At 34.1% G+C, this 27,927-nt stretch overlaps 2 protein-coding genes across 3 annotated transcripts in view; both read right to left on the bottom strand.

The window, feature by feature from the left end:
* Nucleotides 1-1,222: 1,222 nt before the first annotated feature.
* On the bottom strand, nucleotides 1,223-7,087 carry LOC117101550. Its single transcript, XM_033241528.1, has 3 exons — nucleotides 6,844-7,087; nucleotides 5,770-5,945; nucleotides 1,223-3,981 (listed from the first exon to the last, which is right to left on the bottom strand). Exons 1-3 carry the CDS (start codon nucleotides 6,995-6,997, stop codon nucleotides 2,758-2,760), a joined length of 1,554 nt encoding a protein of 517 aa, XP_033097419.1. The 5' UTR covers nucleotides 6,998-7,087; the 3' UTR covers nucleotides 1,223-2,757.
* Nucleotides 7,088-11,926: 4,839 nt separating this feature from the next.
* LOC117101549 (FERM, ARHGEF and pleckstrin domain-containing protein 1-like) overlaps nucleotides 11,927-27,927 on the bottom strand; it is a 93,621-nt gene continuing 77,620 nt past the window's right edge. For both annotated transcript variants that reach the window (XM_033241526.1, XM_033241527.1), the window contains exons 14-26: nucleotides 27,785-27,874; nucleotides 24,068-24,198; nucleotides 23,049-23,130; nucleotides 22,171-22,357; nucleotides 21,558-21,608; nucleotides 20,729-20,859; nucleotides 20,004-20,162; nucleotides 19,102-19,212; nucleotides 18,401-18,455; nucleotides 17,829-17,992; nucleotides 17,176-17,283; nucleotides 16,224-16,375; nucleotides 11,927-15,300 (exon numbers count right to left, since the gene is read on the bottom strand). In XM_033241526.1, the coding sequence (XP_033097417.1) occupies nucleotides 15,249-15,300; nucleotides 16,224-16,375; nucleotides 17,176-17,283; nucleotides 17,829-17,992; nucleotides 18,401-18,455; nucleotides 19,102-19,212; nucleotides 20,004-20,162; nucleotides 20,729-20,859; nucleotides 21,558-21,608; nucleotides 22,171-22,357; nucleotides 23,049-23,130; nucleotides 24,068-24,198; nucleotides 27,785-27,874 (1,473 nt within the window). In that variant the 3' untranslated portion in view covers nucleotides 11,927-15,248. The remainder of the gene's footprint in view (nucleotides 15,301-16,223; nucleotides 16,376-17,175; nucleotides 17,284-17,828; nucleotides 17,993-18,400; nucleotides 18,456-19,101; nucleotides 19,213-20,003; nucleotides 20,163-20,728; nucleotides 20,860-21,557; nucleotides 21,609-22,170; nucleotides 22,358-23,048; nucleotides 23,131-24,067; nucleotides 24,199-27,784; nucleotides 27,875-27,927) is intronic.

Below are 27,927 nucleotides of genomic sequence, written 5' to 3'. Positions count from 1 at the left end.
AAAAAATAACGAAGAATAATTCATTTGCAGAGGTACCTTATTTAAGTATTATACAATGCTAACAATGCGGCTCTTGTAGCACTGGCTTGGGCAAGGCATCCATGTGCAAAGCAGTGGTGTTTGTTTATCCATGAAAAAAGAACGCTGGGAAAGTTTGCCTTACCAGGAAAAGGTGACGTATCTAGCTTATGACGTATGCATGCTAACTAAGGTGAGTGTGACGTCACCAAAAAAATGAATATTTTCTATTATAACCAAAATATTAATAACTACAAAGTTTATGGGCGTAAATTCCCTTAATATGAATGAAGGGTTGCTCAATCTCCTTGCCATACAAATTACAGCTGCCACTGACGTCTCAGTCGAGAAATACGGGTAGCTGAAGTTTTTCTCGCAAATCTGACTACAAAACCATATCCAAATTTCACGTTCCACTTTTGACCCTGGGTTGTGCTTCGCACTCGCCGCTGAGGGCGGCGTTCCGGGAACCCTGCGTCAAGGCTTATTTACGATATTTTGGCCTACACCATGCGTTCATCCACGCATAATCACTGCAGCTTACTCGATACCCCACCACTGAACTGGTTTCGCTAGGGGGAGGTCATGTATGCATATTATTCATGCACATCAGTTCACCTAACGGACCCAAAATAGCGCCCTCAATAACTGATGCCTTAACTGTATGAGTCAAAAAATTATGCTGCCGGATGGACCACTTCCAAAATGCTTCCGTCTGATATAGATTGGAGTCTTTTTAGAAAAGAGAGTGTTTTTGTACGCTGCACCACGTCTCTGTAATTGTGTTCCACCTCTTTTTTGAATGTCCCAATCATTTTTAAGAATAAACATAAGACCTTACACCTGTGAACATTTGTTTTATGGCGCTATTTAACTTGAATAAATGACTGATCTGCGCGCAACAATGATGATTCAAGGAATTTTAAATAGAGGAGCCCAGGCTGAAACTTTCACAGGTGGAGGGGTGTACCACCTCAGCCCCACCATGGTTGATTATGGCATCTCCTTATAGAACCGGAGATGGCACTCTCATACTTAAAATTTGAATAGATTTCCTTTTTTTCTCCATTTTGAAAATTTTATGTAGGGGACGGGGTGGGCAGCTGCCCCCCACCCCACCCTGAATCCATCACTGCACAAGAATACAGTATGGTGGTTTTTTTTTACTTGCCTCGAACAAAGAGTTTGGTAAAAAAAGTGGAGAATGATTTCTTTTTTATTGCAATCTATACTCAATAACATGTACTACTGAGATTACAAACAGTAACACTTTGATTTCACAAGTAGTTAGACAATACATAAAATAAAATGTGTACAACATTTAGTTTCTGGCATTTGTGCCTGAATACTAATCACAGTGACTGTGATAATAAATTATAAATGAATAATTTTAGTAAACATAATACAGTAACATTAATACCAATACTGTAATAATATTCACACAGTGACTGTGATAATAAATTATATATGAATAATTTTAGTAAACATAATACAGTAACATTAATACCAATACTGTAATATTAACAATAATAATAATAAACATCGTTTTGTGTATAGAATGTATAGGCTATTGACCATACATAAAATAAATAAATAAAATAAATAATAAGGTACGTTACTATTTATAACACAAAATAACATTATTAAATACATACTTGTAAAATAACAGAATTACGCAATGTACAGTAAGAACAGATGAACCAAAAAGTCATCTATTGTACAGTAGCACCTTCTACTGATCAGAAATCATATTTGGATGGTTCATATTCAAATAATTCAAACAAACGTTTATGCTGTATAAAATTGTAACATCTCAAGCTCTATGTCTGGCTATTGGTTACAATGTGATATGCAGTATAATTGAGATTTAAAAGTGCTGTGTAGTACACAAAGATAGAATGTAAACTAAAGGCCCATTTATTCTTAAAATTTGTTCACTTTTCATGTAATTCTTCGTTACAATTTTTTCCGCAACTACTAAAATGGTTGCATAATTACATCTTCTGAATTATTCACAAAGCCCACCGTAAAAAAATGCGAGCTTGGATGTATGCGACAATAAATAAAGATTCATCAGATGCATTATCTAGCTTGCTAGAATTTTCATAATGCAAATTACTGTAGGCGTACGCTTCTTTCCTTCCAGTGGCGGCGTAACAAAGTGGCCTTGGCCACTGGCTAAGATTTCTAGGGCTCCTACTACCCAGGGGCTGCATCAAAGTAGATAGCCCTGAGGGAGGGACAAGCCCTCACTTCGGTGTTTATGCCGTTTTAGGAGTGCATTAACAGTAGATGTTCTAACATGTTCATTAAAAGACCCTGCTCGTACTATTTTTGCAAAATGCAAATTGCTGATGAACATCCCAGTGCCCCTTAGGGTCTGGGGGTCCCTAGCTTTAGCCAGTGACAGCTCATTGGGGGATCAGATTCCACACTAGCCACTAAGTGCAAGCTCAGTGGTCTAGTAGTTATTACACCAGCAGGCTAGTTATCTGGAGGTCGTGGATTCGATTCTTACCCAACTCGCTTGCAAAATCTATTCGCAACGTACTGAGTCTTCACATCAGGTATTGGAAAATATCACTCCTATAATATTTTATCTAGTACAGCAGCAACAATGAATGGGTTGATATGATGTGTTGAAATTTCCATTGATGATCCTACGATGATTAACTTAAATTGATCGAATATCTGTCCATGGTGGCGCTCTGATAATCATTGAATTTTGTAAGAAGGGGTTCAGTCAACACTGGTTGATTGGACTGTACCATTATTGGTAGAGGAATTTCTATTATCAGATATGTCAGCATGCACTGTACTTCTAGGTACAGAGCTGCTTGGATTTACAAAAGTTTGCGCTTCGTACAATATATTTTGAATTTTCATCCGGGCCCACCTCTGAGCTTCCAGAGATGTAACTGACCTCAGTTCATTAGCTACATGTTTACCAAACACACTGCATTGGTCCTCCACAGCAAGTCTGTCAGAGACCCTCTCAAGGCATGACACTGCTTGTACTAGTAAATGTCCACCACTACACTTACTACTACCATCATACCCATCGTGGGTATTGCTACGTGACCATTTACAAGAGCATTCGGTGTCTTTTTCCGCAGGTTTGGATTTTTTGTGACGGGTTGTATCTGCTTTTCCGGTGTACTTTTCAACTACTCTTCTCACAGAATTTCCAAGCCGCTTCCTTTGATTACGAGTATGCTGAAGAGTTCTTGAATCTCTTTCAATGTTTCTTTTAGGTGATGCTGCTATTTCTGCATCAGGAATTCTTTGGCTAAACTCTGGATAAGTAGTTTGTTGACTTAACCTCTCAGGATGAGATCCATCGCAAGCGGATGTTGACGGATGTTCGCTTAATATTTGTTTACTCCTCAATTGCAATTCTGTCAAAATATTAGCTGATGTTGAATCAGAATTTACATACCGAAAACAATTATTAATATTTTCATCAATGATTTGTGACCGTCCTTCTGGCACAATATTTCCAGGTTCATTACACTTTTCTGCCATTCTCTGATTTGATCTTGGACCAATTTGTTTATATCTAGCTTTTTGGCTTCTGCCATCAAACAGATAATCATTCCTGAAAATTCCTGTTGGATAGTTTGAGATGAATCGTGTTGGATCATTTCTAGTGTCAGTTGAATTATCTTGTGAGGCTTCTTCAGTGTCATCTTTTATCCTTTCAATTTCTTCAAGCTGGTTAAATTGATCACTATCTCCTCCAGATACATCGTTCTCTTGTTCATCATTATGAAGAACTTCCATATTTGCCTGACCACTGGTGGGATTGCTGACTTGAAGAGATGGACTGTGAAAGTCCGTCCTGTTAACAGTATGCTGACAGTTGGTTTGATGGTGGAAGTCAATATTGCTAGTCTGCATTAAGTCTTTGTCAGGCTCAGATCCAGGAGACACTGCACTTTGCAATGCTTGTCCATCTTCCAACTGGAAGAAGAAAGAAGTCACAATATTACTGATTACAACAGTCAAAAAAAAAAGTATATGTCATTATGAATTCTATCCCTATATTTTTGTTCCATTGGCTTTGCACACATACAACTAATACAGTGACCTAGCCCTATTTATAGGTACTGTATGTTATAAAACAAATAATTTGTATTTGCGCATGTACAAAAATTATGTTTTCATTAGTTGAAACATTGACTGTTCCATTCAACTCGGCTCTGCCTCCTATGGCACTCGAAAACATTCAATATACGTATACAGTTTTATGATCGCATAATTTTTGGACTGGATTGGATTTATTCGGTGTAAACACAAAGGATAGCCCACGAAAGTCTAGAAGAAGACTTATTTCCAGTGGGGTCCTTCTGGTGGTGATTGGGCAGTACACCGGGATACAATCCCCTACTCTTTTCTGAAGAGCTACTGCCTTCTTTAACGTACACATGGGCCATAAATGCACACAGGACCAAGGGCTTAAACGTCTCATCCGAAAGACGGTGCACTATTATAACTTTTATTTCAGCCCTCCAGCAGAAATACAAGGAGAGGCAGCGATGGGAATTTAACCGGCGACCTAGAGATCTCTACAGTTCAGAGCACACACAGTAGCTACCACCAGATTAGCCGACTGAGCTAAGCTGCTCTTTGCATTCACCATTCTTCAATTTGTATACAAATATTAAATATTTTTAGTTAATGATGTTAAAATACCAAAAAATTTTCAAAAATTATTGTTGAAAGTAACTTATTAGCTTATTTTGAAGTAACATAATTTTAAATTATCAACTTGAACATATAAATTAGTGTATTAAAAAAATGTTCACCCATAATACTACTGCGAAAGCACTGGAAGTGTATTTTTATCACTTTTATCATTATCCAGTCTAAAAATCAGCATACACTCAGTGGCAGACTGTTCTGCATACCCAGGGTTCGAATTTCCCCACAGTACCAACAGCAAGCTTTTTGCTGTTGCATTGTCTGATCCAGACCTGGCAATGGATTTTAAAATTGCATAGAATAGGCTCACTGTATTTTTAAAACAATTTACCAAGCTTGTTGCTGTAAAAGAAGAATAAATTGCTGCAGTAAAGCCACAGCACACATTAACTATTTGCTGATGGAGCATTTTGAGGAAATTCGAACCCTGATACCCAAGCTAAATCGCAGAAGAAAATATTTTGTTGTGTCTTTTCTCCATTTTATTTAGCATTTCTTCTTCAAAATCTTTTATACAACATTAATTTTTTTGAGTTGATTGCTACTTTCATTAGAATGTCTAATAATTATTGATTTGGTATCTAGGATAGTGTCATATTCTCAGCTGCTTAGAATTTCTGTATGATTGGTTTTTTATACCAGCCAATGCCTGAGAATCAATAGAAGTGGGAGCATACCTTATCAATGGTTAAATTTGCTATTCTCCTAACCGTGTGGTTGTGTTAGAATAGCAAATATAATATATTTGCATTTTAACTTTATAGGCTGAATGCAGTCCTTTTTTAGAGTAGGTTAATAAATGGAAATTGTACCATAAGCAGCCCCCAGCATACCCTATTTTACCTTACGGTCCACTACTGTGTACACTACATCTTCTTAAATTCAATAATTCTATGCTCAATTTAATAAATTGTATGTTATGGCAAAATGAGCAAGTTAATTTCAAAATCACTTTTAATGATTTTATTTTGTCATCACTTCCAGGAGACAATACATAATTTAGAATAAAAAATAACAGTGTTTGAAAATAGAGGAAATTTGAGCTACCGGCAGACAACATGTTGCTGGTTTGAGGACCAAGAACGGTTGCAGAAACTGGAGGGAATCTTTTAACCACCAGCTTCCACGGTCCTCTGTACCGCTTAACTCCCGATACTGTTCTTTCCACTTCTCTCGCCACAGCTGAGATCGTATGTTCTTGATTTTACTTGTGATGCTGTTTTCTGCAGGGGGAGAAAAAATGGGAGTTTTTACAAAATACACATAAAAATTTTGTGTGATATATCAATGTCAATATTTGTTGTCTTAATTTGAATTGTGAAAGAAATGAATGTAAAAATATGCCTGTAGCTAAAAATGTGGTTATATACACATATTTTAAATTTGCTTGGCCCTAGGCCTACATGATGAAAGAAAGTTACGGTAATTGTTTAAAGGTAAAAAATGAATAGGCCTAATTAACCAAGGGACAGACCTTTTCCACGAATCGGTAGACATGTTGAAGTGATGACAAACATTGCAAATCAGCGGTGTAACCAACAAAAATAAGATAAGCTTTTAGGCTGATTTTCTGACATCATGTTATTTAAAAAATCATAACTCCATAACAGGACGTCATATCCAAAAAATGTTTCCAGCAAAATGTTCTTATAAGACTAGTCTACACCACTATATGATTGAAAAAAATTGAAAAATGTTTTTAACCTCTGAAATCAAGATGGAAAAAGAAAAGCCTATCTAAGTAGTGTATTAAAATCTTATTATTATTATTATTATTATTTTTGTTGTTTACGCACCTCTGATTCGCAATGTATGTCATAACTTCAAGATGTCTCCCGATTCATGGAAAAGGCCTAATTTTACACACATCGTATTTTTACCGCATCTCATTCATTTTACAGTAGCTTTTGACACCTTACTTCACCTTGTACAAAACTAAGCATCATGATGACAGCGGAGGCCAAGATTTATTCTACACTGTATTCCTAGCCCTAGCTTATTATTAGTAAAAAGTCTAGCCTAAAGCCTGACACAGTTATGCCTGTGCATTGGAATCCCTATTGGAATGTGCCTGTAAGCCAAACCTAGGCCTTGCTTGGTTTAGGCCTACGGAATACGTACCCGAGGTCTGGAGTACTGAAGCGATGTATGAAATGGTCTTTTTTCTTTCACTTCTATCACGGTACAAGTAATGTGATGGGTCGTAAAGACACTGGTTTTGTTGATAAAGACTTACTAAAGCCTCTGTTTTTTCTTTTGACCATTCTAAAGACATTCTTTACTATGTTTATGATTTTTCACAACTTCCTTATTTTTAGTTTTCGGGCCAGCTGCTGCAGTAACAACATGACTGCTGCCCTCTACGACTGTAAACTGACTAGGCCTTGGTCTAGGTCTAGTTGTAACCTTAGGCCTACATTATTATTCGAATAAAATTAAAAAGAATCCAAAATACTGTATTAAAAATGTATCAAAAAAAAAAATTAACGGCTACTTGGGTATTATTTTTGCCAATCTGGTTCATTTGTTAGCGCTGAAACACTTGCAACAAAAAGCATCTAAAGCTTACTTTAAAATTCTCAGAGATATTAATTAGGTCCGTCAGGCCTAATTGTTCCGCTGCTATTAAACTACAGTATTTACAACACTCTTGTCTTACGTATTTTGTCATATGCTAGTGAAGTTTGGTCACCGTGTCTTTTAAGAAATTTGAAACATCTTCATAATAATGGTTCAGCTTCGATGAACTGTTACTTATCAAAATGTGCAAAACCATTTTAGGTGCCGCGATTATTGGCCAACTTGTGTCCTATTTTATTTAATTTAAAATGCTTAGTCTTTCTGCTAAATATTGGCATGATCTCAATAAAAACAATGTAGGAAAGGGTATGTCTCTTGCTGTTAATTCGATGCCTGATAACCGAAACCTGTATCAGAATAATTATGTAGGCCTATTTACCTGGTCATCAGGAGTATTCATTCTTTACTTAATTATTGTAATTTGTTAAATGCCTGGACTAAACCCAGCTCACTTAATGCACCTCATTTAAAGGGTAATGTTACTGACAAATTACATGATGAATTTTGTTCTGGTTGGCTTAGGCCTAATTTATCACTAATAACCAGTTGAAAATGCTTTAAATATTTTAAAAACACATTTACCAATGAAAATTATTGAAATTTCTTTGATATCGATATGCGTTGCAACTTTACTACACTAAGTACAAGTGTTCACTTCCTCATGATTTTGAGAAGGGGCGCCATACTTCTCTAGTTTCTCCTCTTTCCAACAGAGTTTGTACTTTTGTGTTACAAATGAGATTGAAGATGAATTTCATTTTCTTATCAAATGTTCCTTTTATTCCGATTTTCGTAATGAATTATTAAATTCAATTAGTGAAGGAGCATCACATTTTGTTAATTTAAATGATTTTGATAAATTTGTCGTCTTAGTTGATGCCCATGTTTCTGATATTCTTCTTCCAGTTGTTAAGTTTGTTAATCATGCTTTTAAGAGACGCGATATCTAATGCTTGTCTTTTTCTTCCTTATTTTCACTGTAATTTTGTCTCTTGTTGGTGTTGTTTTTTTTGTCATTTTTGATGTTCATTTTTATCAAGTATGTTTTTTGATAATAAAATAATTTTAGGTGACAATCCCTTCACATAACACATTTTTATATTTATTTTATTTTATTCCTTTAGGCACATGGCCAAGGATCACCTTTAGTGACAATAATCACTGTCCTAATAGGCTGGGGCAGATGCAGGGGGTGCAGACGCAGATCGCTCTTCCCTATGTTAACATATTAAAAAAATAATTGTTGTATTGTATTGTTGATATGAATTACCGGAAAGATTTTAGGTTATGAGAATGCAATTTCCGGGCACCTAGGGGTCCACATTGTCAAACTTTTTGCACCTCAGCCCGAAACATGTTGAGGCCGTGTGGACTCTAACGCATCCCTACAGCAAAATCCTGCATCCGCCACAGATAGGTGGCAATCCCTTCACATGACAAACATAATACTGTATACACATGATGCTCTACACATAATGTAAATCTAATACATAGCGAGACTTATGGTGTGGAGTTTGTCATTTTTAGCAATACAATCTATATACTATACTATGACGTGGAAAAGAATGAGTGTGGTAAAGTCAGCAGAAGCACGGTAGTTAGAGGTCTCCAGTCCAAACGGTATTTCATCGTTTGAACTCTCAGGAATACTTGACAGAATACAATTAATCAAACTTGAGCTTTAAAACGCGTTGAATTGTGTTACTTTAGCAGATTTAAAGTATAATGTTTGCCATGTTGACTGGAGTACGAATCCCAAGTTAAATTACCTTGATGAAACCCACATTTATTTAGGATTTAAGTCTTCCACCAATTTGACCATGGATTCGAAAAGGGGTACAAGAAAAAAAGAGTTTATTAGTAAGAATTGGGTTGTTATGGTGCAATTAAAAGAAAGTCAGAATATTGAACAGAATGGAGGGATCTATGAAAACTAACTCATCATACAAGGAGCTACTGCAATAAGCAGAATACCGATGATGACATTACGGTAACCAGATCACTAATTAAGCAAACATACTGTAATATGTTCCATAAAATGTTCATGAACTTCAACGATGTAAATTGGTATGCGTAAGTACCTGTTCGAAATTTAGATCATAATATAGAAGGGCGGGTGGGTGGATTTGTAGAGGTTAAGGCGACACATTATATTATACATACAGCTTCTTTAAGAAATTCATGATAAACAAGTGGTCATGTAAAACACACGTCGATTTTACCTTGCTGAGAATAACTTTAACAATCGTCGACGTAAGTTAAATAACGTAAAAAATAGAAAACGTTCCCCGATCTCTTATTCCAAAGGAAAGGGAAGCACAAATTATAAAAAAAAATGAGTAAATGCTTCCACCAGTCCCTCTGCAAGTTCCTATATAGCGCCCCCTATCAGTAGTAAATGTTTTGTGTTTTATCCATAGAGCTATTAAACAACTTATTATATCTCTATGGTTTTATCCATAGAGATATAATAAGAATACTAGAGTCATCTTGTCAGCACTCTAGTTGTTTAATAGCTCTATGGTTTTATCGAAGAGTATAAAACTGCAAGAGGTCCCACTGCCATGATTTTGTATGCAGGCAATGGAACGTTAAACCAGAACCCTGCGGGTGTATACCTTCCTTTGTACGCAAAATCTAAACACAAATTTGGGAACTGCGATAATTAATAGTCACTAAATTCAATCATTGCATTTTGCCAAATTTGAAACTAATCTAATTTAGTTATTGTGGTATGGTAACAAGCAGCGACTTTTTTCCCTTTTGAAATAGAGTAAAGTAACGAGCAAGTACACAAGAAACTAGATCTCGAAATGATACATTGCATTGTTTAGCGTCACATCTCAAAAAAAAAAATTAAAAAAAAAATCGCGGGGAGGGGGGGGGGTTTAATTTTACTTTCCCGCATATCAATATTCTTTTTGCACCCATCATAATAAAACTTGTTTTAACTAAATATGACAAGAAGTCTTTAAACGAATTACTTACAGGGGCGGATCCAGGATTTGAAAGAAGTGGGTTCAAAATGTTTCTAAAAACTCCAAAATTAAAAGGGGGGTTTTGGATTCTAAATTTAAAAAAGTATGATAAACCGATTGACGAACTTGCAATGATAATCTGCTCTACTAGCCTAGGCCCTCTAGGCCACTTAGTTATTATTATCCCCTTAATCAATCATGCTAAAAAAAAAAACTAGGCCAACATTTCCTAGGCTAGCCATGTTTAGTATATAGTCTCCCCTACCCCTCCAATAAAAAAAAAAGCCCAGCCCTAGGGCCTAGGCCTAGGATAGGCCCCTAGCGAAAATTAAGACAACTTCCTAGCCTACCTTAGGGCCTAGTAGGCCTATCGATGAGTATAATATAGCCTAATTCATAAAATTTAAAAACATTTTTTTTGCGGGGGCCAACCTTCCTTTGCATAACTTGCATCTTGGTGACCTACTACAAACTTGGATGTGCTTTCTTTTTCGAAAGCTGCTATGAGAGATGCTACATCCAACTCTGTGTCCGCAACAAGTGTCTGGACCACCCCTTCTTCATTGTTGTTTTTCTCTCCTGGACCTCCTACTTGTTGTGGGCCTACTTCTTGTTTTTTGACAGTATCACAGGTAGCAGGCCTAGGTCCATCTTCTACACGGCGATTTTTTTTTTTTCCGGAATAAAATCATCGTCGTCATCGAATTCCATTATTAGTAAATTTATGAAATAATTGCAACAAAAAAACTCTAGATTTGGTAAATGGTGTAATATTTTACCGCACTTGAAAAGTTTACGCAAGCTTGGAACTTTACCTTATAAATATTCATGCGAAATTGCCATCCTGTACGTTGATTAATATTCATGAGTCAAAATTCGCTGTAGCGTAACGTGAATATTAAACGAGTCAAATATGACCGGGAATTAAGTCACAACCGTTCAAAATGTTTCTAAAAACTCCAAAATTAAAAGGGGGTTTTTGGATTCTAAATTTAAAAAAGTATGATAAACCGATTGACGAACTTGCAATGATAATTAGGCCTAGTTACATTAAATTTAGCATTTTCGTAACGCAATTGGCGCTCCATATATGTGTTGAAAACAAACCACTACCGAAATGAAGCGCGACCGAAATGACCAGTATTCCTAATACTGACGTTATCGCGATGAAAACAAAATGTCGGAAAACTTTTTCCAAACGCATGCGCAAATCAAATTTGGACTAAAAAACGACTCAAAACTGGTGGTAGGGGGTATATGTTTCATCGCGTACAGCTTACATTTTCTATCTAACCGAAAAAACAAACATTTCTCACACAATTACATGTCCACCAGTACCTCTTGGGCATCGTTTAGGAGCCTATTTGTTTACAGACATACAGACAGGTTGTTGCCATACATACACACACACATTTCACATCTGTATCATCCCAATAGTTCAAACGGCTGTTAAGGCCATGCCCCTTTTGGGTAGTACTTTTTGAAATAGGATTGCATTCTAAAGAATCCCCAGTAGTGGGACCTCTTTCAGTTTTATACTCTTTGGGTTTATTTTGGAGAAGACTGTAAATCATGCTGGTTTATTTTCTAAAGAATGATTTAGAAAAATATTACTAAATATAAAATGACTGATAACCACCACCATATACTTATCAAGAAATTTATTTATATAAATTTGGCAGGACATCTTTTATCGTAAATAATCAATACATACAGAGAAAATTAAGTGGATCTACATTCAAGGAGTTTGTTTAAATTATCTAACATTATCGTATCACCATATAAATCAACCTAAATTAACGCCTTCACTTGATACATTAACTGACTTACCCCCTCTAGATACATAAATTGACGTACCCCCTCTATTGACTACATCCAGAAAACATAAGTAAATAACTGCAGTGTTAATCCAAATCATATTTAGGGAGCAGATAACATTTCACATTTTATTTTAAGGCAGATCATAATTTTAAATTACATTTAATAAATTCATGTTCAATTTGCTCTGCCAGTTTTTACACTAAGAATACATGTTTTCGTTGTGAATAATAATAATATTACATTTTCGTCGGTTATCATTCGACCCTGGTTAACATAAAATAGCACTCGCTTTCCCAAAACACAACCAACTTTATCACAGTGCATCTCAAATTTATAGAATGATCCATAATGAGTTAATAATGATCCAAATTTTAGCCAGGCTTGTTCATGTCCATGGATTATCTGTGTGCACACAGATCATATCACAACACAGCGATTATCTGTGTGCACACAGATCATAGCATATCACGACTATCAGTGTGCACACATTTCATATCATATCATATCACAATGATTAGCTGTGTGCACACAGAACATAGCATAACATAATGATTATCTGTGCGCACACAGATCATAGCATATCACGACTATCAGTGTGCACAAATATATCATATCACAATGATTATCTGTGTGCACACAGATCATAGCATACCATAATGATTATCTGTGTGCACATGTATCATATCACAATGATTATCCATGTGCACATAGATCATAGCATATCACGACTATCAGTGTGCACACATATATCACAATGATTATCTGTGCGCACATGTATCATATCACAATGATTATCTGTGTGCACACAGATCATAGCATATCACGACTATCAGTGTGCACACATATATCACAATGATTATCTGTGTGCACATGTATCATATCACAATGATTATCCGTGTGCACACAGATCATAGCATATCACGACTATCAGTGTGCACACATATATCACAATGATTATCAGTGTGCACACATATATCACAATGATTATCTGTGTGCAAACGTATCATATCACAATGATTATCTGTGTGCACACAAATCATAGCATAACATGATTGTGTACACACAGATCATATATCATGATTATATGTGAGCACACAGATTATAGCATATCATGTCATATCATAATTTTTATCTGTGTACACACAGATCATATCATATAAAAAAGATAATCTGTGTGCACACAGATCATATCACGATTATATGTGTGCACATTGATCATAACAACACAATTGTTTATTGCTACAGCATAAAACTTAAACCTTACACAGACTGCAGCAAAACCATATCTTGGCTTTACACACTTCTGTGCATCATATTTACACACACCATATTAATGCGTATACATATCTACATAATGAATCATATATGCACATTAACATAGCGTGTGCATGTAAATAATAATAATATGCCTATATCACATTTACGTGTGCGTGCTAATTTGAACATATGAATCGTATGTACATATATGTGCACAGACACACCATGTGTACACAACCACAATTTACATATGCATGTGTGAATACATTTTTTTTAGGTTAATCTCAAGGTAGTCCATATTCTTTTTAAAAATGTGAAGTGCACATGGGTTTAATGTGTGCTCAAAAATCCATAGCACTGTTTACAAACATATTCATGTGTACATATACGGCATGTCCAGAACAATAATTTACATACGTTAATCTGAATGTAATCCATATAAAAACATTGTGAAATGGACATGAGGTTTGTGCCTTAAGAAATACAGTACACTGAAAGATACTAAAATAGTTTGAGAATAAAATATGTTTAAAAGCATTCAATGTTACCATTGTTCTTATGAAATATTAGCACATAAAACAAATGCAGATACATACTTTAAGTTTTTGGATTAAAATAGTGTACATCTAAAAATGACCAAGCCAACTTAAGCTTATAAATTATGAAAACACAACTGACCAAGTGGCAATCAAATACTAGTTAGCTTCTAGACCTCTTAATACCATGAGTTCCGCTTCATTCTTATTGTTAAAGGCATAGCCTGTCCTTGAGCATAGCCTGGCAGCCTAGCCATAAACACTGCTTGGCGGCTCAGCTCAACCATATAAACATGGCCTATAAGCCAAGTGGACATGGACTAGTCTTACAGATATTTAAAAACCAAGCAGACTAAAAACCTTTTAATGCAAATGATATCTAGGATCAGTTATCTATAGTACATCCAACAACTCCTAAATTACATTGAAGTCATTCTGACCTTTAATGTTCATCCAACAGCACCAATTCTTTTAAAAAAATTATGATATTTAATACATAAATCCTACTAATCACCATAAAACCCTAGTTAATCCCAAGCTGTACCCTGAAGCATAAAAAAGTGAATAGCGAATGCAATACCAGTAAGATTATTGCATTTATATGGATTAGAAAACAGTCCAATGTACCTAATGTCCTACAAAAATAAAATTCACCCCAAAATAAATGTCTTTTTTTAAAAAAGAGAAGTAAGATGCCCACTTTTTGGAGTACCAAGAATGAAAAATCATTGACGTTTATTTACATATATGTGAAACACTATCAACCAGTTAATCCATCACACGATGTTAAGCAGTTTTAGAACCTACCGCATTTTGTTAAACTACATTGTACAGATTCTGATTTGTAACAGCATTCTGGCCACTAAAATGTACAGTTTCTAGACTTTACCTGGCAACCATTTTATCAACAGTGACAGATATTTTTTCTTTATTTATTTAAAACATAATGAATGGACTTCTTTGCAACTTTGCAGTTCATATTTTTGGAAATCATTTGCTGTCTTTTTAACATCATTTTCTTTCCAGGTTATCACTCCTTAAGGACCTACGACCTTCAATCCATTCCCACGGGATTAACTTAAAACACTGATGAAATCAGACATTTTGCAGAATTTAGAGTACAGTTATAAAAATCAAGCAGAATAAGGCTCAGTTTATAGCATTTTCTTTATACAAGAACGTTTCATGAAAGTTTTACAATTTCATGCAGTCTTTTTTCAAAATTAATTTTAATTCATGCAGCAGATTCATTTCTTCATATTGTTCATCTCCCTTCCACACTTGCAGTTGTACTTCCCAATTTTTTTGTTTTTTTTTGTAGATTTACTTCACAATATCAATGCCGAGTGTCTTGTTAAGAATCGACTTTGCTACTAAAGGTGGCACTTCCGAGGACTTCAATCCATCTAAAGAAAAAAAAAAACACTTTTTGACTGAGAAACTTATGATCATGTACTATATGGCAAAATAAAGTAAATTAATAGGTAACAGGATCGGATTGGATTATTCAGTGTAAACACTAAGGATAGCCCACGAAAGTCTAGAGGAAGACTTATTTCCAGTGGGGGTCCTTCTGGTGGTGATTGGGCAGTACACCAAGAGACGATCCCCTACTCTTTTCCGAAGAGCGTACTGCGTTCTTTAACGTGCACATGGGCCATCAATGCACACGGGACCAACGGTGCGCTATTGTAACTTGTATTTCAGCCCTCCAGTTGAAATACAAGGAGATGGGAATTGTACCGGGGACCTAGAGATCTCAATGGTTCAGCGCACACACAGTGGCTACCACCAGATTAGCCGACTGAGCTAAGCTGCTTTCTGTAATAGAAATATTGGAAGTACTATTGTACAAAGTATCAACTTTCTGTTTGTTGGATTGGCACCAAGGACAAATTTCCAGTGGGGTCGTTTTGGTGGTGAACTGGACGCGGCGTGAACTGGACAGTACACTGTGAAACAATCTCCCACTCTTCAAAACAGTGTATATATATATTATATATATTTTTTGGAGTCACTGGACAGTATTTCAGTAAACTTTTGGTAATCCTGTCTAGCAGATTTATTAAAAATTTGTATTGTTTTTTGTTTTTTTTGTATATAATTGAGACAGATCATGGAGTAAGAAACAGACAAACTAAATAAAATAAAAATATATTGTAAAATTACAATAAATACAAAGAGAAACCAACTTTTTTATTTCCTTTCTCTTTCATTTTTATAGTTTCAAGTCAGCATTCCCATATCTATATGTTTGCAAGGCACCTAAATAGCACCAAGACATCACCCGTCACTGAGGAAAACATAAAATTGATGTATTATTTCTTACCTTCCATAGGTGTATTCACTTTCTGCTCGAAAGAAGTAAACATGAGTTTTAAACTGGAGTTTGAAAACATAGTCCTTCTTGATATCATCACTCTCTGAAGGTTGCTCAACTGTGTATCCTAACAGTGGCAAGCTAGCCAATGGGTAGTCATCCTACATGTGTTGAAAGGGCAATGATTAAAACATATTCAAAATCTGATTTGGCTTCATTGGTGTTTACAAAGTTTGATAGCAAACAAATGGATAGGAAAGTTAGGTTGTCAACACAATAATTATTATAATTATTATTATTATTATTATTATGTTTATTATTATTATTATTATTATTAACTGATCTATCTGAAGAGACTTTAATACATCTGATCATCTGACAAATTGTTCAACATTCCACCCATTAAAAGAACTGCAATACATTAGTCTCACCATCATCTTAGGATATGAATAAGTAATGAATGGATGGATATATTCGGTGAAAACACCAATGATAACCCACAAAAGTCTGAAGAAGACATATTTCCAGTGGCGTCCTTCTGGTGGTGATTGAGCTCCACCGGGAGACAATCCAGTTCTCTTTTGTAATGCATTCTTCAACGTGCACATGGACCATAATGCACACTGGACCAACAGGTTAAACGTTTTATCTGAAAGACAGTGCGCTATGATAACTTGCACTTCAGCCCTTCAGTTAAAATACAAGGAGAGCAGCGGCGAGAACTAAACCAGTGACAAGAGATTTCTACGATTTAGCGCACAGAGTGGCTACCCCAGTTTAGTCGACAGAGCTAAGCTGCTCGCATAAAACTGCTACACATTATTGCTGACTGCTGATTGAGAAACAATCTTAAAATAAAATCTATTTTATTATATGTATTTAATAGAGAACTGACATGCATTACATCTTTTTTAGTTTACTTGATATGTTTCATTCTTTATCAGAGAATCCAAAAACGTACCTGATAACTTTTATAAAAGAAGAGGCAGAAATTGGTAAAAACAACCCAGAGTTTCTGCCAACCATTGCTGTTTTTGAATTTCCTCAACAAGTATCCACTCAATTGATTCTACAAAATAAAATAAAGCGTAAATTCAAGCAAATGACTAAACAGGTCACCAGCCAATTTTCAGTGTGAACCCACTTAAAATTTGGCAAGGACCACAACTGCTGTGCCTGTTGGCTAGATATATCTCAATCCGTGATCTTAGCATGTGCATCTGACATAAAATGCAGCTAGACATTTTTACAAGATAGAAAATGAGATAATAGTGAACTAGTTGCTGTCTATGAAATGCTAAGATTAACCAAGCTTTATTTTTGTAAACAAAAAATGTATTGTAATCTGTATTGCATTCTTTATTGTTTTAATTATAAGTGTCAGATGTAAATAAGAGAGTGCTACACCTTACTGCAATTTATGTTCAGCTTATTTATATCGTTATACACTACAATAATAATAATATTCTTTAATGATCTCAGATTGAGGCATGGGGCTATTTGGGCTCGTTAAGCAAAACAACTGGTGCACCTGAAAAAAACCATTGCCAAAAACCAATGTTTTCATTTACCAATAAACTCTAGACTCCAAATTCTGAAATTTATTATATTTACCTCAACGGCTCTTTGATGGTCAGCCATACTGACGCTGGTGTTTCGGTGCCAGCATACGTGAACGGTGGTGTTGGCGCGGTGATGAGCAATGCGGTCCAAGGAGCCTCTCGGTGATGAATGTTCCTCCTCCGATTCATCAAACACGGGGTCTGGGTCAAGTGTACCTATAAAATTAGTAACAAGAATATTTGAGCAATTTTTCAGGGGTCGCAAGTCGCACAAGTATCCCGGATATCAGGATGGTCTTTCGCACTCCTGTAAGGAAGCAGGAATCTTCCAGAAAATAATATAATCTTCCATATCATATTATTTGCATGTTTTTACTACTTTAGTATTAATTGTCTAACAGAAATCAGTGTCGATAGGTATCATCATGCACAGCAAAATATATTTAGATGTGTTAATAGAAAGCTCATTAAATAAGATCTCCTGGAAGTGACTTTTTTTAACTTGGGACCCCTGTTATTTGAAAAAGGCTTTAGGCTTCTTCTTCTTACATGAATAATGTGCAAAAAGTGTTCTTTTTAAAATGTATATTAAGTGATTACATAAGTGCTGACAATTATTCTTACCAACTTGTGCTGTCTTATCTCCATGTTCTGAAATTAGAATGCCTGTGTTGATGTCCTACCAAAGCAAAAACACAAACAAATGGTGAAACCATGCAGCTAATACTTTAAGAAAATGAAAATAATTTTTTTCGGTGTGAACCTAATCAAAAATTTGGCAGGGACAGGGTCTGCTAGCTAGCAGGCTATCTATTGATCTGTGATCTTAGCATGCAGGTAGGACTAGCATGCGGCTAAACATTTTCACAAGATAAGATGACTGTGGATCCAGCGTTTCCGTCAAGCTGCTTGTGGTTCCATATCTGTCCACATTATCAAATTTTCTTTGACAAAATGTTCGTGCTGAACAGGTTTTGACTCTAAGCTCTATGATGTAGAAGACGATAATCACATAAAGAATAAAGTAGTATGCCAATATATTGTCATGATATGCCTACATATGGTCATGATGTAATACCATCATGACCATATTTAGGCATGTCACATGTTTTTATTTGACAGTCTGGACAGAGTTTTATAAATGCTAGCTTTAACCAAAGCTATAATTTGTAAACAAAAAATTTGTTTTGCGATCAGTATTGTATTCATTATTGTCTTAATTATCATAAGTATCAGCGCCTCTTTAGAAAGCAGTGCAAATCACTGATTGAAATCACTGAAATAAATATTAAACCACCAAGTTGTGATTTAAAGTTGAAACCTACATGCATCCATCTTTGCTTTTCTTCAGGTGTGCTTGCTGCTATGACAACCGGCTTATTACTGCCGGTGATCGTGAAACAATTTGTCATTTGACGATTTTGCTCATCCTCGACCTGAAAACACATGAACACAAATAATAGCAATAAATTTTAAATAGCAAAACAATAATGAAAAATCTTCCGGAAGTTGCCATCCGTCTCCGCTCTGGCGCAATAATAATTATAACAGTAGTAATAATAATACATGAATTTATACCACCCCTGTTGCCAAGGGATACAAGACGCAATAAAAATAAATAAAAAAGGTAACAATTATAAAGTATGAGCAAATACAAGTATAAAATAAAAAGCATGCACATGAAACCATTTTCTTCTTCATACTGATATGTATTTTGTAGAGTGAAAACTCTCTTCCCGCTCCCATTGAAAAAGCCCTATCAATTTCACGAAATGTCACCTGAAAACATCATTGCTTCAGTAAAGGGTTTTTTGGTTGAAAATGGGTCTAATTTGTATTAAGCTAACACATTTTTAGTATTTGTCACTCATATTATGAGTTGTTTTACCTTGCGAGTGGAATAAATTGAATATTGAATAATACAGTAACAATATTATTATTATAAATTGCAATAGCATAAATAATGGCAATTATAACAATCACAGTACTTATAACAAAGAATATATATATTGAATATTGAATAATACAGTAATAACATAAATATTAATATCAGAAATTAAAATAACATAAATAATGGTGATTATAACAATCAGAATACTCATAACAATGAGTATGACAACAGTATTTATAAGGACAAAGATGGTGCTAGCTGTTATGACCCTGAGAACAATCAATAATAACCAAAACAAAACTGTAAGAATACAAACAAAATTGCAAGATTCTTTACCTTAATTCCCTTTAAAGGTATTTGTCCGTGAACTTTGAACTGATTGGTGGGTGTAAGTCCTTTGCTGGAGTACATCAGAGTATCGGAGAACAGGAAAAACATTCGCTGCTGGTACCCTTTGCGTGATAATTTATGAAGACAACCTTCCCGAAGAAACTCCTGTAATGAAAATGAGAATGAAATATAGCTTACTAGGTATAAACTTAATGCTGTGTAATTTAAGTTGTCTAGTCTTATATACTAGATAGCCTTTTTAATTAGATCATCCAGCTAAAGGCTGGTTTTTGTTAAATGAGGTAATGGGACACAGTAACAGCATGCAGTAAAAAAAAGCAATAGTAATTGTGTAATAATTATGACAATTTCATATGTGCTTCAAACTTTCCCCCAGGGGGTCAAAGTTGGAAAAAGCCACTTCTCAGAGATTTGGTTAAATGAGCCTTCTTAACAAATTTAATTTTACTTTGTTGCACGTGGTGATACGTATTGGCACTGACTTCTAAGAGACAATTGAAAATACAGTGCTGTAGGTAAAACATGCAAATTTGCAGGAGGTAGTATACTTTCAGGGGAAATTCATACCTGTTTGCAGGACTGCGGGAGGCCGCCTAGGGACTCTTGCGACAGAGGCTTTAAAAGCCAAGACTTGGGTTACAAATTAAAGTAAAAGCTTACCCAATGAAAGAAAACAAAAATAAATAAATAAATAGGCAGTTTAATCTTACCCTGCCTGGAGCGACGAGGTTGTCAATACCAACGAGATCTCGCCTTAGTTCTGTCAATTTTTGGAAATTCTCGATCCTCTGCATATTCTCTTTAACATCACAAGACAATTCCGATATCTCAGCAAGTGCAGCTGTAAGAAAATAATTCATCTTATTTACTATTTCATTCATCTATTCACTTATATAATTATTTATTATAGTCTGCAAAAATTTTGATAATACTTTCTTTAAAAAATATTCTAAGAAACTTTAAAGTGTCTGAAGTGTTTAATGATTGTATTAAATGGTATTGATTCCTAATAAATTCAAGCTCAAATGATGCTGATAGAGTGTGAAACTTTGGACAAAATGATGTCTCAATGACATAATCAGGTTGTTTCAGAAAAACTATCACTTTAAAGGAAGTGTCTGAAGTGCTTATTGATTGCTGTGATATTTAGTGCCATGAAGTTCAAATCAGACTAAACCACACTTTCAGACTAACGAAACAGAAATACACATGTTGAGTGTTTATCACCGTAGGTAATATGTCATGTTTAACTTTTTTTTAATTGCACTCAACAAAATTTCACCTGTGGCAGTGGGATGTTGACAATGAAAAATGATAACTTAATGCCTTAAAATAGAAGGGGGGAATAGAAGAAGAATAATTTTTGTTACATCGTTATTGTACGGCCTTGAAAAGGTTATACCCTTGCAGCAAGTGATTTATTAATGTATCAATTCAATAATGTTAACTTTTTCCATGAGATAAATATTAATGAAGTCTTGTATAGCATATTGCAATGAAGTGACATTGAGAATTAATGAAGGTGTATTATAAACCTACCTTTACAATCTTTGAAGTCTGGGTGGTTTTGTGGATAATGTTTCACAAGCCCTAGAAATTAAATAGAGGAAATTATCTAGTGTTGATTTTATGAGGATTTTTATACATTTCACCACACATAGTTAGTATTTAAATTAGATGGTCACAACTCTATTACAACAAGACATTTGATTGATCAATGTGTACAGCATGAGTAACTTGAAATTTAGGTCTTTTTACGATATACATCACAAATCTTTTTTTTATTTATTTATTTAGGTATGGTAAAAAGCACAAAAAGCTGAACTAGCCTAAAATTATAATTATTGCAGTACAAAAATTCAAGAAAACCAAATACATACATCAAATCCACTCAAACAAACATCAAATTTCAAACATCAGAATCAATACACATCAAAAATTCATTGCTACAAATAAAACTTAATGTAAATTAATACAACATTTAAAAAATATATTCATACAGTATAAAAATATATATTTACAACTTCATCATGTTATGAAAACATAAAATATATACAGTGTATATAATTACAGTACTGTACAATATTGCAAATAGTTACAATTCTATAATGAAATTCTATTTCTAATTAAATATTGATTATTTGTCACTTACGTTCTAGTACGACCCGGTAGTGGAGTAACCTTTGAACTGGTTTAAGTAGGAATGTGTTAAACGGCAGGTAACACACCTTCTGCAGCTCAAAGTCTTTGTAGAAGTGCTCAAACTTCTTGTTTTTCTTGGTGGCAACCTCGAGTTCTGTGATAATCTGCTCAATCTTCTCTATGTAACTGGTGTACAACTGTTATAAATTAATGTTCAATATTTTATATTTTGTAATATGACGATAGAATATTAACAAATCAATTCACAAATCCAGCCAGTTCTGGAGAAACTCTAAAAACTGCGGGATTGCTGCATACAAACAAGACAATAGTTGGTGGGATTCAAAATTTGTTTTAAATTACAAATCTTTTTTATCTAAAAACATATGTTGATTTATCAGTCATTTTGAATATTATTAATTTATTTACTTATGTTCAAGTATATGTATTTAGATATTTTTATATGGTATTTATTAGCTCATTGTTTATTATATTTACTTGTAAGTAAATATAATAAACAATGAGTTAATAAATATAATATATGGTATTTATTAACTCATTGTTTATTATATTTACTTACAAGAAAATTAATAGTTTCAATTTAATATTTAGAATTATTTATTGATTTATCATTTGTATATATATTTTAAGAAGTTCGCAATGTAGACAGACACAATGCAGTAACAATTTGGCTAGGAGTGAAATTCCAACTGCGTTTCCAATTTGTTGAATGCCCACGTCCCTATTCTTACACAATGATCAAATTTTCTGATTGGATCGCTAAGCTTTCCGATCAAAAAATTTGAATTTGGTGTGGAATGCCCCTGAGAAATGTTGGGAAAACACTAGCAAGAAGTGCGAGACATAGTAAATTAATGGTAAACTTACCTTTAAGTTTTGAATATTCTTCAACATTACATCACCAATTCGCTGGTAATTCCCCTTGAGGTGTGCATTTGATCTTCCCTCCCTTTAAACAAAGCACAGTGAAAAATCATGGTGAGTAAACATGAATGCGTTACAATTGATTTATCGCTAACATACATTTTTCACTAAGTATTTACAATCAACTCTTTGTTATTTTCATTGCAAATGCTAGGGATACAGTTACAGATATCAGTGCAAGGTGGCTGATCTAATTGTATAATATCAAGGCTAATAGCTGTGTAGGTCAGGTGTTCGATGATTTAGGATTACTTGCATGCAATTTTATTTATGACGATGTAATGATGTTGTTGCTGATAATGATATGTTATACTTCTTAAATAGATTTCAGATAATGATAAATGATTTATGGGGATGATGATAAACAAGATGATGATGATAATGATGCTGATGATACTGAGAATGATGATGAGGATGATGTTGATAAGGTGCAGGGGTGGATCATTAGGGGGGCACAGGGGGAATGTGCCCCCTATTTTGCCACTAAATTTTAAAAATTTCAAAGCAAATCAATGTTATGTGCTACTCACTTATCTCTTCTAAAACTCCCCCCACCCCAATTTGAAAAAATCTTGATCCGCCACTGAGGTGGATGACAATAATGCCATATTCATGATGATCATCTGCATATACTCATTATTGAAAAGCAGAGTTCCCTCAGCATCCGTGGTTGGATCCCCTCCTTAAAGCATCTAACCAAATTATATACCTTGTGTTGCATACAGAAAGTTATACTAGTACAATATTTAAATAAATAAAATCATAGGTAAATAAATAACACCTAATGCCCTTGCAGATTGACAAAAACACCGACACACGTACCCCAGTACTCTGTCAGTATCTATTCAGATCTCAATTGTGAATATGTTGATGACCATGGCTATTCGGATACTGATGCAGAGGGTGATACACAAGATGAGGACGAGGTTATAATGAGGTTGAAAATTATTTTTAGCACTTACCATGTGGCAAGCCTTTGTTCAACCTCTTTCAGAAACTTGCAATGGAAATCATAGATTGGATCAAGATTACTAAACAGTATTTCAAGGATTTCAGGTAAGTTACTCTCATTGGTCACTGCTTTTCTGAACCACTGAAAAAGAATTTAAAATAACCAATCAGATTGATACATATTAATCAACTAATATCCATATAAAGTATATAATGCATATTTATATATATTTCATAGTGATTACCCAATACGAGGCTTTTGAAGTCAATCTCGGCAATGAGTTTAAATATTAAGCACAAAGTGGTAAATATATTGAATTTAAATTGGTGAAAAAAGCAGGAAAACAATATAAAAAATTACTGGTAAAATAATCCAGATGGAAACAGGACGAATTTGGAAAAGTCACAGTCTAAACTTTTGTTTATATTAGCGTAAATGAATAATATGTTAAGGAACAATAAGTATGCATTGCAAAGGTATGGCGATATGACTACAGGTATATAACGACAAAAACTAACGAATAAAAAGTTATATGTATATATAATATAATAATTATATCACCTTTTCTACATATTGTATTTGCAACAACATATTACATACAAAAATAATAAAAATAAAACAAAATAAAAAAATAAATAATTAAAAAAAATAATTGAGCTAAAAAAAATAATTAAAAAAAATTTGTATTTTGAATTGCTTAAGTTTGAAAATTAAATTTAAATTTAGTTATTAGCTTTTAATTGAACATTAGAACATAAAAAAATGCTGATCAATTGCATAATGCTTTAAATAAGTGGGTAATCAATTTAAAGATTGCCATAGAAAAATAACCTTACCATCAGTGAAAATGTGGCTCATTACTTACTAGATCCTTTTAATAAAACAATACAGAATTTATATAAATATTTTTATGTTATTTTGTTCCAAGAATTCACTACAAATGGAATATATTTAATGCTATTCTTTCCAAAAACAAAATATTTTAAAATCATTTTTTTTGATGTATATTGTTTTTAAAACTACAGCTTTACATGTTATTACTAAGCCTTGTTCATGAGCTATTTTAATCTTACCACAGGCTCTGACCTTCAAGGTGCCTAGACATATTAAAAGGCAGTTTTTATTTCTGCAGTTTTCATGCAACAGTGACAGCATTCAGAGAATAATCAACCTTGATGGAGACTTTGCTGTTGGCAGGTAGTCAACAATGAGAAATACATGCAAAAGAACTTTTATATTCTGTAGGCATGAAGTGGTTAAGGTAATATATTTTTGAAGAGATGTAAGGCCAAAAAAAAGCATTTCCCACCTCCACCTTAAAATTTGTTTGCGTCCGCCTATTTCTTTTTACCTTTATGAGACCAAACACACCCGGAAAATCAATCCTGTACTATTGGCATGTCTTTGTAGGCATTATGCAGTATGGTTTTGTATTATAATTTTGAAGTGAGGTTTTGTATTATAATTTTGAAGCGACATAAATCCAAACAAAACATTTCTATACACTTGATCATATTTTTTCTGCCTGCTTGTCTATTTTTTTTAAATTTACATTATATATGAGCTTTAAACACCATTTCAGCAATGATTATCCATTGGCATCTATCAGCTGGCATAATTACACCTAGATATATTACTATACTCACAAACTCAAAACCTTATTATCAAAGTATAAATTAACATACAATGAAATTGATTCGGCTTAAGTGTTCAGCATATAGTAACCATTAATTAAAGAAAAACCAAATAAATATTTTATATATATACAGTATCTATGTGCAAAAAAAAATCTTAACCACTTGTTATTTATTGCTCTAACGGCCGAGAGCCAGACGGCATAAAACAGAAAAAATTTATTATGGTGTACTTTTCATGATGTATTATGATGTATTATTATAATTATTTTATTATGATGTATTTTTATAATTATTTTTAACCCAAAAATGTAACAGAGAAAACAAATCTTGAGACATTGTCACGACAATAAAGAATAGCTGAATCTGAATCTGCATTACTAGATTGTGTGTGTGTGTGTCTCATTAAAGAGGAAAAATGGAAAGGAGGGGTGCACCTCCTGATTTTATTATCTTCAAAATTCTTGGACTAGGACCAAATTGGCTGGCAATCAACTTTTGTCGTAGAGTAACAAGTCAGCATTTGACAACATTTTGACATTTTTTATTTTTGTCATCTAGAAGTTAATATCTTATTTGATCCATTTAATGAAACAACTGAATATTTTATTTTATTTTAAGGGTTTTTCTATATTTTAATAAGTGGGAGACACTTTTCTAGGATGTATACAAGTATACAAGCCTTGGCCCCTAATAAAAGCAAGCAGATGTTTTACAATGATAAGATACTTTAAACTTGGATCACTACCAAATTTATTACGAAACCTGAGGAAACCGTTACAACATCATTAGAAGCAGGAAAAATTCAGATAAGAGCATTATAAATTGTAGATTAAATATCTACAGACTTACAGGTAAGAGCACTTGTGAAAACATTTATATATACACCTCTTTTTCAATACTAATATCTATTATTTAAATTAATCTTCTACTTCCTTCAAATCAAGTAGTGCGAACAGAAATCAGTAACAAACGGTACTCTCTAGAAATTAGTGACAGTCATTACTGAGCCTTAGCTAATTTCATTTCATTTTATTCACTATTTAGGCACAACCACCAAGGACTACCTATTATTTTAATTGTATTAATTAAGTGACAAAAAAAATCATCTTATGATAGGAATTGAAGAGGAAGGGGGTGGGGGATATGAAAGCTAGTATACAACCTGTGAGATACACCTCCAGACACTAGGCCTACTGATGAGACTTGGGGGAGTGCAGTTGTTTATAACAAACAACATAGCTGATGAGAATTCATGTTTCTTGATTCAACCGTCACTATACTTTGTTTTAAAAACACTCTCAGTTTATATATCTCTCACATAAGGTAGAAATAGTACAGATACATTTACATTTTAGTTAATTATCCATTTAGGGATGTAGTTATGATGGGCGGGGCTGTCCAAGCCTTAAAGTTTTCTACCCAGTCTGAAGCTAATTTCATGGCCCTGCCCCGACCTATATTATTAACCCCTTGCCTATCCTTAAAATCCAATCTTAATTAGCATTTACCAATGTTATTACCCACCCAGCCTTAATTTTCTACAGGTACAACAATAACACTCAATCGAAATGTATTTACTTGCAAAATACAATACGAATATGATTAATAATGTTCAACAGTTAATACAAACCATTGTGTGGGAGGAAGACATCTTAACTACTAAGCTACTCTAAAGTTTGATTTATCAACAAGTTAAATCCAATTATAATCACACTATCCATTGACTTATTCTACATTTGGCATTTATGTAGCACATCCTTCCATGTCTAAATGTCTTTTAATGTTCCACATCATTTCCGGTTCATTCAAAATAACAACAACAATACACAATATAATTAATATTAATTGGACAATGGATGAGACAGGAAAACACCCTAGAGGATAAAGGAACATGTGAGCTATCACACATCTACAACCTCTTTATTCACGAGCTCCAGATCCAGAAGGAGGGGAACCAAATGAAAAATCTGCATAAAATAGCAGAGCGCACTCCGTTACCATTACCCCATCGGTGACGTAGCTATATGCTAACGAAATTAAACTGGGGGAAATCAGAGAAAACTGATCAAAACTACTCAAAGAATACTTACAACTACAATAACTTCAATATCTTTTAAGTAGGTTCTTTCTGTTGTTAGGATCTCCTTAGCGATAAAGTATGCTCTATCTGGAGAGTGCCGCTAAAAGGGAAAATGAAAAAAAAAAGCATATTTAGAAAAATGGTTAAGTATTT

Source organism: Anneissia japonica, unplaced genomic scaffold, assembly GCF_011630105.1.
Source record: "Anneissia japonica isolate Jap-2015-1 unplaced genomic scaffold, ASM1163010v1 scaffold310_len583560_cov164, whole genome shotgun sequence".
Lineage (NCBI taxonomy): Eukaryota > Metazoa > Echinodermata > Crinoidea > Comatulida > Comatulidae > Anneissia > Anneissia japonica.
Note: the sequence above shows the minus strand (reverse complement) of the source record. Positions and strands in the feature narration are given on the sequence as shown.